At 42.5% G+C, this 12,537-nt stretch overlaps 1 protein-coding gene across 1 annotated transcript in view; it reads right to left on the reverse strand.

The window, feature by feature from the left end:
* The window catches only part of E2F2 (E2F transcription factor 2), a 199,982-nt gene that overhangs the window by 51,273 nt on the left and 136,172 nt on the right, over positions 1 to 12,537 (reverse strand). Inside the window, exon 5 of the mRNA XM_044059979.1 lies at positions 11,695 to 11,809. Within this exon, the coding sequence (XP_043915914.1) occupies positions 11,695 to 11,809 (115 nt within the window). The remainder of the gene's footprint in view (positions 1 to 11,694; positions 11,810 to 12,537) is intronic.

Raw genomic sequence — 12,537 nt, forward strand, 5'->3', positions numbered from 1 at the left:
ACAGAATACTAGCGAGTTAATTTATGTGGACTGGAGCTCAGAAGCCTTATCCTATGGTCTCTGCAGAATGTAGTACAATCAGAAAGCCACAGAAACACAAAACGAAAGGTGAGAAGAGGACAGGCTTTGGATCAATTCTGCTCCTGTTGGAAAGTTTCAATTAAATACATACATCCAAGGATGAAAGAAAATATTCTCACTTTGGCGAATTGAGGGACAGGGAATTGAGGGACAGGGAATAAGGTTGCATTTGCTATGCAAGACACTACATTTATGAAATGTTACATGCAGTTCATACGCCATTCTACTGATAAACTACATACTAGAGGAAGATGATGGAAGAGGGATGAACAGCTTCACCTCATGGAAAGACCAGAAATGTAAGATGATGCAAACTCGCCAAAATGTGGGCATGGAGTCAGCTAAGCAAAATCAATTTGCCAAGAAGCATTAGACATTGCAAAACATGGATGTAAAAGGTGGAACAATGGGACTCAATTCAAAGGTTTATTTAGGATAATTACAATAAGTTAAGGGTGGAACTGGCTTTGGGATGCACCAAGTTTTAAAAGACAATTAAGGCTGTGAATGGTATTCTGTACTTCAGCCTCCCTCAGCCTCCATTTGACTGTGTTACTATGTGCATTTCACTTAAGCAGAAAGTACTCCAGGGAACAGTCTGAAATGGCTGATGTGGATTACTGCTGTACTCAAGAAAAAAAAAAAAAAAAAAAAAAAAAAAGGATTCAAATTTCAGAGTCTGGCTTCCCCAATAGTACTTTTTTTGCTGCCTCTGGAATCCTAGCAACTACTTCTACTGCAGAATGACAGTTAAAAATGCCAGCATTTCTATCCAGTGCTTCAAAAACTAAGGTACAGCTGTGACAAACTCACAGAACTGCAGCAGTTAAAGCGGGATCACTGCTACAGTAGAACTCCTGACATATACAGGCAGTGATCTGCCTGAGCGGCTTCGCAGATGTACAAGCTCCCTAAGCAAAGATGCACTCCTGCAACCTAGATGGAGACAGTCTGTTCATACCATCTTCAGTGTTTTAGTGTGAAAGCCATGCCCTTTGGGAAGAACGGCCTTTTATGTAAAGTTAGATTTCAAGGCAAACTCGGCTGCAGAACCATACCTTTAGTAAGGCGGATAAAAGTATTGGCAAGGGTAATTATTTCTCTTGCTTCCAGTCCCTTCCTTAAATCTAGAGATCACCAAACTTGAGACAGGAAGGGGTATATGGGATTTGTCCTACAACGATTCTACTCCATCTAATTTTATGATGGGTTTCTTTTGCAAATCTGTGTTCTTCATATGAATCACAATTGCTATCGAATTCCTAACACATGGGAAGACACCCACAGCTACATCAGGGATGGGGAGCAGAAAGAGCAGCAGTCATTCTGTGGAATCCCCCTAGATGAGGCCTCACAGGATGGTGGGTTTCTGGACTGCAAGATCAAGGACCTGGAGTTACGAAAGTGAGTACAGAGAACCATACATCTGCCTTGCAAGTGTTCTATACCGAGACATTTCTTTAGAAGCATCTGAAGTAGCAAGCAGCTGTAGGAGGAGGGTGCCATAATCTGCCTTTAATTGTTCTGCTATTAGAGACATACGAGGGCCAATCAATGCAATTAGCTAGCAACCTGCACTGGCCTGCTAACTTTTCTTGGGCAAACATCAAAAATTATGATCCGACAGTTTTAAGCAGCTGGCCTTGACATATCTATATTGCCTGTGGAAATCTCCTCGTTATTCTAGGGTTCAGGAAAAAATGGTTAAATTGGCTGAAGAACTACTCCCTATAAAAAAGGGTTAATTCTGAGAAAGACCATGTTCTTGTGGAACACTAATTGGTTTACTGCACATCAGGGCCTGTAGTTTTAAAATGTACCCAAGGTAGTGTCAGTCACAAAGAGACTGTCGTCAATGGCAGTTACTTAAGTATGATCCACCAATTTGAAATGATCCAAGGTAAGATTTTGCAAAAAGATTTCAAAGTAGTGGAATCATTTTCCTTGGTGTTTAAAGTGGAGCGTTCCCTTCGTGAACTTGCTACCTTGGAATGCATACAGAGATGGTATTTGCATGCACTTTAAATGAAGACTAGTATAGCCCTGCTGAAAACAGATCTGCTAAAATAAAATCATTATGGCAATGCCTGCCTGCAAGAAGTCCTGGTTTTCTCATTTGGTTTACTTGCTTTATTCAGAATACACAGAACAGCTTTAGAAAAATGTGACGGACAAGGAGAATAATGAAAAAATCCAAATTGCTCAAGTCCCAGCAGGTTCAGATGAATCAGGGTGCCATATATATCCAAGGGAACAGTTCTAACGTTTGCCCTAGGAAGCATGATGGCTCTATTGCAATCTTTATCACCATAATGAAGAGGTGTTCCCTCAAACAATACAGCGCTATGAAAACCGGGCTAGGTTTCACCCAGTACACCTTCTGTATCCACCTTGAAGTTGGCATATAGTGTGTATGCATGAACACAGATTTCTCCAGTTGAAGAATGTGCCCATCCTCTTACCTCTGGTATAAAGAGGCCTAATGCAGCAAATATTCCAGGCAACTGCTAGCATTTTCATCAGGTTGACTGCCCACTTGCCTTAGACACTCCAAGGAATGAAGTGCCTATGGGCATACCAGATGTAGAAGGCATCTATTTTTCAGAAAAATGGCTCAGTGTAGGTGGTACAAAGGACAGGCCCTCGTTTTGTGTACCAGCTCTGCACACCAAGTGGCTCCTTCTGGAAGCATCTGTAGAACCTTGTACAGGGACTGCATGTGCTGATTCAGTGAAATATCCAGGAATCCCTGGACCTACCAAACATAGCATTACTAGGGATACCATTACGATAAAGGAGAATATACACCTTATGGCTTTGAGGAAGTCTCTTGCCGACCTGTAGGAAAGACCTCAAAAACATCACCTCTCTTAGCAAGTATACTTCCCACAGCGTATATTATGGCTGGGAAGCGGCAATTATCTAGATGGAGACGCATTCATCCCTACAAAGGTCTCATCAGGTGGCACTAACTTTGTGACAACTCTAGGCCCAGCAGACTAACCAAAGTGCAAGGACATCAGATGCAAACTGGAAGTGGCAGCCCTGACCCGATGCCAAGGTAGTTTTGATATTCTTAGCAAACTGAGACATGAAGTGCACGGTCAAGCCTGCAGAAAAGAAAATATATCTTTCTTGCCAGATCTTCATAAAGAGTGATCCCAAAAAGTGAAATTAAACCTGAAATTAAACCTGTAACTTGTAAGACTAGACAGCCGTCAGTGTTAACTAAAGTCAAACCTGTACCAGTGGTGTAGAAATAAAGCTGCGACTATGGCTTATCAGACCACAGTTTGATTAATGGATCCAGATGCAGTCAGTGGGTGAGTCTAGGTGTGCCTATCCTGGAGGGGTAGACTGGGACATGTTTGGCAGCTTTCCTGTAAAACCCTGCCAGAAGCTGGGAACTAAAGAACCAGGCCGTGGCTGTGTCACTTCTGGATGATCACCAGGCTGTGGCGGTCTCGCTGCTGGATGGATGATCACCAGGCCATGGATGCGTCACTGCAGGATGATCACCAGGCCATGGATGTGTTGCTGCTGGCCATGGAAGTGTCGCTGCTGGACGATCACCAGGCCATGATGTGTCGCTGCTGGATGAACCCAGTGCAGACACGCCTTCAAACTATAACTCCTAACACTCTCAGCCTAAGGACACAGTCTTCTCTGCGCTTAGGGAACTGAGCAATGCTAAGAAATCCCTGAAAGTGCAGTACGATAGTCCCTTACCGAACCCATCCCTCTGTACTACTGGCAGTTGTAGCCCTAAAGTGCCAGCAAATGGAGCAATCTACAGGCACAAGAGGTCTTCTAGCAGTAAGATTCTCATTCAATATGTAAAGACACAGCCTTCCCATCACCCGATGTGGTTTACCACTAACAGCTATGTACAGGCCAAAATTAGAGAATGGAAGCAGAAATTGCACTTGGTTGCAGAGACCCCACTACCTCCTCTTCATACACAGGTTCTCATATAGGAGGTTGTGCACTAGCAGTTACTGCAGCTGCATGGAGGAAAATGTGCAATTTGCTGCGCAAAAAGGCTGAGACCAGCAAGAATTAAAGTTCACTCTAAGAAACCCATGAGTTCTCTGGCTAAGAAAGATGAAACAATTCTACCAATCTGCTTATCCTGAAGAGGTATAACTAGATGGGAACTGCTGAACAATGAGGACACCAAGAGGAAATGGCAACCTTCCCATATGTGAAACCATCAAAATTCTTAGGTAAGTGGACAGTGCTGAAGACAGAAAGGATAATATCAGCAGATTTCAGAATAAGTGAGAATAGACACTCCTACATAATATACCCACATCAGCAAAGTCCCCTAGTGGCCTCTTTAAATGGCTCCACAGCTACTGTCTTACAGACAGCCATAACCTCTTCCATTTCTTAGTGCAACATTTTATGCTTTTCCCCTTTATGCCAGCTGGCCATGAGCCACGTTCTCAATCCCTATAATAAATCACACCTCACAGAGCTACCAATGGTGGGGGGTGTAGCAGCACCAGCTGGAAAGAACCACATCGTAAGGAAGCGTGAAGGAGATAGCACACTAGTCTGTAGCAACTGTGCCACCATAGGCATGGGGAATATCTTCATCTTAAAGGCCTAAGGTTCTGTCTTCACCACATCCCCAGGTTAGGATTGTCCAAGCTTCAGGAACCAAAGCTGTCCTCAGGCCAGAAAACCACTCAATATCCCCATTCATCCCAGCAATCACTGTATGTAGCTGCGGAAAACATTTCTGTTAAACCCCAACCACATCCAAAAGTGGGTTACAAGAGCAATTACAACACTGAGGGCGTGCTCCATCTTTCAGGTGACACATACTTCCACATATGCTAATGAAATGTACTGTCTCCGCCTTGGCCCATCATGTCACCAGTCTTAGCCATTTCCAGTGCCCTGCAAGCAAACTCTTCTTACATGTTGATTATCAGATGACTAAAACCACGGCCCTCCACCCCCCAGCACAGGAAAACAAGCATCGACTACTCACTTTCCAGTACTCAAACTTTGGTCACCTGGATGATACTCAGGACTTTATCCCTCTATGTCAGACTTGGGGTTATTTCATTTCTTGGGGCAATTAATGGGAGAAGAGTATACAGATTCTTGATGTTACCATGTTGTATTATGCCTTCTTTTTTCTAAAAAAGTTCCAGGCAGGATGCATAATTCTAGTAAGAATTATGCATTTACAGGTCAGTTATCAATAGCTTTTCTTATTTCAGTGAACAACCAATACAAGCTGAACATTTAACATACTGCATTTGACTATTTCAGAACACCTAAAGGGGTCCTCAAAATGAGGTCAACAGAAGACTGAAAAAGACAGTCAGCAGATGCTGGCTGGCCCAGTAAAATGCTCAAGTCAAAATACAGTTGTGTAATCAGCTTGTACTCTTTCAGGAGACATCTAAACACCAAACACAAAAACACAAAGACATACTTGGAGGCTCTAATAAAAAATTTACCAAAACAACAGAGGCTCCCAAAGCAGACATCAAAATCCACCACCTCAAAACAAAACACATGCAACACATACTTCAATAAATCAGTGTCAACCAATCACAGCCCTTAAGGCCAAACACCTTGCCTGATACACTAGTCTCTATAGTCAGACACACTGATGTCCCGCTGACCAGGCTGAACAAGGAGAGGGTGACGGAGCTGTCTATCGGGAGCTAGGATCCGCCACATAACACACGCACTCAAGTCACTCCAAAGCAAGTACAAATATGACTCAGTCATTGTCCATGCTGGTGTGAATGACCTGAGACGTACCTCCCTGGACTACATGAAAAGAGACAGAGGAGCTCTCCGATTATGTAGCCCAGGCTGGTATGACCCTGACCAGCATCTTGCCCTCACCAAGAATGATACCACAATACAAAGACAAGATGATCAGCTTTAACAATTGGCTCAAGTACTGGTGTCATTCTAAGGGGATCCAATGTCTGTCTGCCGGGGATGACATGGACAAGCCACGCTGCTTCGCAAGGGACGGCTTACACCTGTCACCACTGGGCTTCCGGATATTGCCAAGGCTCTTGCCACCCCCATAGTGCCTTTTTTAGGCAAGGCTCAAAAGACAAACCCACCTCCTTAGTTTTTTTCCATTTTTGTTTTCTAAGGGTAATGCTGCGCAACGCCAGAAGTCTAAATCTCAAGATGCAGGCACTTGATGCACTCCTCAGCATGGAGAACATCGACGTCTGTGCAGTAACTGAAACCTGGTTCAAGGCTCCTGAGAGCACCCCAGCGCTACCAGGCTATACCTCGTATCATGCTTTTCGGCCCCAAAACTCGGGCCGAACCACAAAGGGAGGGGGGAGTGTCCATATTCATCAAGGACACCCACACCTCCAGGTTAATAGCAACACATGAAGCAGAGACCATACAGGTGCAACTAACCATAGGCAAAACTGCTATACAACTGGTAGCATGTTACAGACCATCCTCCCAATCTCAAGAACCTCACTCAGCCTTCCTGAAGACATTGGAGGATATGAATGTATCACAAAATACCATCATACTGGGAGACTTCAACTACCCAAACATAGATTGGGTACATTATTCTAGCCCTAATACCCTAGCCCAAAGGTTCCTGGAATTCATAAATTCAAATGCACTGGAACAACTAGTCACCTCTCCCACTAGGGGAGATAATATACTAGACCTGATCATCACAAACATGGGGACAAAATGCTTCACACCGGAAGTATACCCCTCACTAGTGAGATCTGACCACAAACTAATCACCTTGGATATACATATCCCACCTCCACCCCCAGCACAAAAGACCACAGTGAAAAACTTCTCTAAAGCAGACTTCACTCTTCTTAAGACTGAGATGGTATCCTTTAAGCCCACTGTGCCAGTGGATACCACATTCCACAATGCCGAATCCTTCACAAATGCTTTCTATGGACATCTCCAAGAATGCATGGATCATGCAATCCCAAATAAATCCAATTCCCTCTCCACCAAAGGTAAGCGTCCTGTCTGGTGGACCTCGGCCATAAACAAATTGTATAACAAAAGGAAGCTACTGCACGTCAGAGCAAAATCCCATGAAGGGAAGACATCTCTGATCAACATTAGCAGAAAACTAAGTTCTCTCATAAAAACATCCAAGGCCAACTTTGAGAGAAAAATCGCTAAGGACACTAAAGACAACCACAAAGCCTTCTTCAGCTATGTTAGAAACCTGGGCGGAAACCCTCAGATATGCTCAGAGTTGGTTCACAACAACAAAAAAATACACTGAACCCACAATATTGCCTGGCTGACAGGTTCAGTGCAAATTTCTCCCCTCCCTCACCCCCAAAAGAAGAAATACTTATCCCAGCTGAATGTAATCTCCCTGTCATCTCAGATGTCCAAGTGAGAACCGCCTAAAGCAAAAAACACAGCATCAATGGGACCTGACGGTATCCCGGGTTGCGTGTTACGGGAACTCCAAGAGGAGCTAAACACACACATAAAAATGCTATTTAACCTTAGCCTTACTTCGGGATATGTACCTGAACACTGGCATACAGCAACAGTGGTCCCACTCCACAAGGGGGGTGCCTCTACAGACCCTGGAAACTACCGCCCCATAAGCTTAACCAGCCTGGTCTGCAAAGCTATGGAAAGAATCATTATGGAACTCATAAACAGAGACATAGGGGACCTACAGACACTTGACCCCACCCAGTTCTGCTTTGTAAAGGGCAGATCCTGCCTTTTAAACCTGGTTGACTTTTTCGAAACAGTCACTAGAGCCATTGATGAGGGCAAAGCAGTCCATACAGCATACCTGTACTTGGCTAAGGCCTTCGACACAATACCCCGCTAAGGCCTTCGACACAATACCCCACTCAGGCATCATAGATAAGCTCAACAGCTTAAAAGTAAACCCTTATGTCACTAGATGGGTTGCAAACTGGCTAAAGGATAGAACCCATAAAGTTAAAATCGCTGGAGCAATGTCAGACTCAAAGCCAGTCACAAGTGGTGTCCCACAGGGATCTGTCCTGGGACCCCTCTTGTTCGGCATTTATTTCTCAGATGTTAAAGCAAACATGGGAGGGCTGTGGCTGACAAAGTTCGCAGATGACTGCAAACTAGGCGCCATAGTCGATACACCAGCAAACACACACATCCTAAAAAAAGGCCTCACAGAAACGGACAACTGGTGCCGGAGTCACGGCCTTAAACTAAATGCCAAAAAATGTATAGTCATCCCCTTTGGGAAAAACAAAGTACCCACAAATTATCAGACAGCAACCCACTGAGTACGGAAAAAGTAATCAGAGACCTTGGGACCCAAGTAGACAGCGACCTCTCATTTGACACCCACGTTGCCAAAGTGGTTCTACCTTGCACACCTCATCATGAAGGGATTCACATCCAGATCCAAGGATGTCACTGTACCCCTATATTCCTCCCTCATCAGACCCATGATTGAGTACAATGCCCCATTTGGTATGTACCTCACCCGGCATTTGCAACAGCTGGAGAGACCACAAAAGTACCTCACCAAGAAGATCAAGGGTCTCCAACATATGTCTTATTCTGCCAGACTAAAGAAACTTCAGCTCTATTCAGTAGCATACCGCCTGCTCAGAGGTGATCTCTGCCTGACGTACAAGGCCATGTCCAATCAGAATCTGATGGACATGCTCCACCTCAAAAAATCCAAATCCATCAGGACCACGCGAGCTAAAGACTTAAACCTCGGCACAAGTATGAATAGGACATGCTGGAGGGATAGATTCATAACCCAGAGGCTTCCCATGCTTTGGAACAAGATCCCAGCTCGTATTAGGCAGAGCCCCTCACTGACTCTCTTCAAGAGAAATCTTGATGAGTGGATGGGAGATCGTAAGTTTACCCCAGGGGTCACATCTGTGTCACTGCTAGACAGGGGCACAGTAAACTAATTCTATTATATAAGGGGACCTTCATTGTGTCACTACTAGACAGAGGCACAGTATTCTAAATTTATTCTGTACATTTTTGTACCATTTCATGGGGTGGCAAAAGCCACATCACTATGGCTAGGCTTACAAATGCCCCAGGGCAGATAGCCTAGTACTATACTATGAAACTAGCTGTAGAGGTGGAAAATGCAGTGAAGGATTAAAATCTGGGTAGAAAGGCATTGGGACCACTGATTGGGAAGGATAACTCTCGAATGCACACATGTAGAAAAGCAGACCAACACAATGCCTAAACATAAATCTTCTCAATAATGGCATAAAGGCATGACATGTTCAGAATGTAGTCCGGTAGCTTACTATCACCCCAGTAATCCTGATTTTGATTATTTTTGTCTACGCGATTCAGCATGTTAACCAGGTCATCTATGTGAAAGAAAAAATACAGGTTAAAAAACCACTACCTCTAGTACCTCAGCCAAAAAAGCCTTCAATGAGTACTCCTTGAAGGCTGTTTTGGCAGAGGGGCTAGAGATATTAAAGTGTTTTGTTTAACCTGTATATTTTCTAGGTCTGTGGTATTTTAGATAGTTTGATATTCTGTGTTTTTCGGAAAAAAAAAACATGAATTTATCTGAACTAAAGGATTAGCAAACTTTATAATTTTATTTAATGTGCATAATTTTTGAAACCCCTTCATGCTACATATACCCTACTCTATGGTCCACCTCCTTCCACCCAATCACTCCCTTTGACTTATTTATAATATTTCTTTTATGTGGAATTCTTTGATGAAGTTTTATCCATCCAGTGATCCACGAGGGACCAGTTTATCCTTTAATATATATATAAAATCACCACATGCTTATTTTTTGCAGCTTAGTAGCACAGGTAAATTCACCAGTACATTCCCTCTTCCTTTCCACTGCAGGGAATAGAGAGAAAAAAAAAGGCAAACATTTGAGTTCTAACCCACTGATAATAGACTGTAGAAAACTGAGGCAGGACTTGCTTCAACCATTTGCACCAAAACAGCCACATCAGAAAAAGTGCCAAAAGCTCCCAAGTTTTTATTATTATTATTATTATAATAAATTATATAAAAATGCTGTTGAATGCAAGTACAAAATGACATGCAATAAGGTGCTGAGCTATCCATCAGCAAACCTACAACCTTTACATTACAAGCTTAGAAGGGGCAATTGGACCAGACAAAACACATTAGATAAAATGTTAAAATACAAAACCAGAATCTTTTGGACATTCTAACACCCTGCATACATTTCGTAGTGAATATTCTGACATTATCAGAATCATTAGCCAGAGAAGTCACATCTGTAACCCAGGCCCCACAGAATACAGTGCAGTGCAAGTTTTTGGTATGAGGTTGCTTTAAAGTTCCTAGATTAAGCCAGAAAGGACTGCTGTCAAATATCAATGAAAATAATTTGCTTAGGAACAATAAGGGAATACAAACAGTTGGCTACATCACATCTAAATTGGACAGAATAACTGAAGCCTGTCAACACTGACTGGTTACATCAGTTAAAGTAGATGTTGAGTCAGATCATTTAATACAAGACTACCAAACTGAAGGTACAGGAGGTGGTGACCAAACGTATCTGACAATAACCTGCCAAATTATTTACTATCACTAGTCAGTGAAACTATATGGATTGACTTAGTTCCAGCTAAATGGAACTTAACTTTGTGTAGAAATCTTAGGGTGAAATACATTCAACTGCCAGCTACAGCAATGTTTTGAGTATGTTAAAAAAAATGTTAAAAAAATAGCAGCTCTTTATGTAGAGATAAACAGGGATGGAATCTGCTTAACTTGCGAGATGAAATAAAATTTTCTCATTTAGGTGGGAATTACTTGGGTTTGTCACCAAACAAAACTTTTACAGCGGTACATTTCGTTTCAAAACATTGACATAAAGTTGCAGTATGTACAGCATTAATTTTCTGTAGTGCCATATCACTACAAGAACAAAAGGCCCCTAAAGTTCTCAGCAACAATTTACATGCATTACTGTTGAATTATTTTACTGGATAGAACCAGATTGTGTCTTTCGGCTTTTCCCGGTTAGGGGTCGCCACAGCAGAACTCTGGTCCGCTAATGATTGGTAGTGGATTTTTACGTACCGGGTTACCAGCCCTGACGCACAACCTTCAACGAAGGCAAGCCCATTCACGTATGCCTCCACACAGAAGATGCTCTAGCTGAGAATCGAACGGGACAACATCTTGCTATGAAGCGACAACGCTACCGCAGCACCACCACCGCAGTCATTGTACTGGATAGACCCAGATGAGAGTAAATAACCATTTCCATGATGGTAAAGGAAACAATTATAAAATACCAGCAACCTAATGAAGCCTTACTGAGAATGGGTAATGCATTCAAGTGCAGAATAGAATAAGATATTGCAAAGCGTCTGCAGATGCCAATTTAAAAAAAAAATCTGCAAGCATGTTTGTGCACACTGCAACACAGAAGGCATACTCTGAGATAAGGGAGTAAAAGTAGAACAGAACAAATGCTCAGGTACTACATACTAACCAGGAAAATAAAGAAAGTGATTGGGAGTATTTCAGGAGAACACAATGCATCAATATTCACGGCTCTAGAGAATATCTTCCATTTATTAAAGTACTGAGTAGTTGTGGTCATACCTCACTAACTTCAGGAACTTCCAACCGTGTCTCCGGTGGTGCCTTGACAGCAATCACAGTTTGTTCATGGAAGTTCTTGATGCAACGGATATCTTGATAAGTTACATACGCTAGCTTGAGAAAAGAAAAGTCAAGGAAGCACCTTTTAAAAAGCATAAACAAAGACACCAAAATAATCTGGGATTTAGCTGAAGCACCACATATGCTGAAGCATTATCTGCAACCTAGAATACAGTACAATGCATCACCAGTTTATGCTCTGCCCACTCGTATGAAATGCAGTAAAAGTTTAAGACATGGACAGACTGCTGCACACTTTCCCCATTTAAAATAAAATGTTCTCTTCAATTACAATAGTAACATAATTCATTTTTTCCTTTTAATACTTATCATACTAGTCCCTTTTAATACTTATACCAGTCACCCTTTTGTTCAGTTATCTTCACCAAATAAATCTTTTGCAGCCTCCAGAAGGGCACAGTAGTCCAGTGGCCTGGTTAACAGAATTACTTAAGTTAGGATTAAGCAGCCTCATATTTTCCACATTTTCATACACTTGCCTCTGCCTTGACACTCCACACAGCCCAAAAAGCCACTTGTATGCCTTACAAATCTCACCACTTATATTTCACAATTACCATATTTGTAATGAATCATGAACTCTTGGAACCAAAATGAGAAATACATTCAGTTTTCGTATATTTTGTCAGGCAGTAACATATAGTATAAATCAATAGAAGGAAAGGAAGCTGCGACCTGCTGCCTTGATAGCATTATAGGTGTTTCACTCAGTACCAGTCTCCCAGTTTCAGACTGGATCTGTGATAGCAAACTAAACAGAAA

This window comes from Protopterus annectens, chromosome 1.part2, assembly GCF_019279795.1.
Source record: "Protopterus annectens isolate FY-2018-M chromosome 1.part2, PAN1.0, whole genome shotgun sequence".
NCBI lineage: Eukaryota > Metazoa > Chordata > Ceratodontiformes > Protopteridae > Protopterus > Protopterus annectens.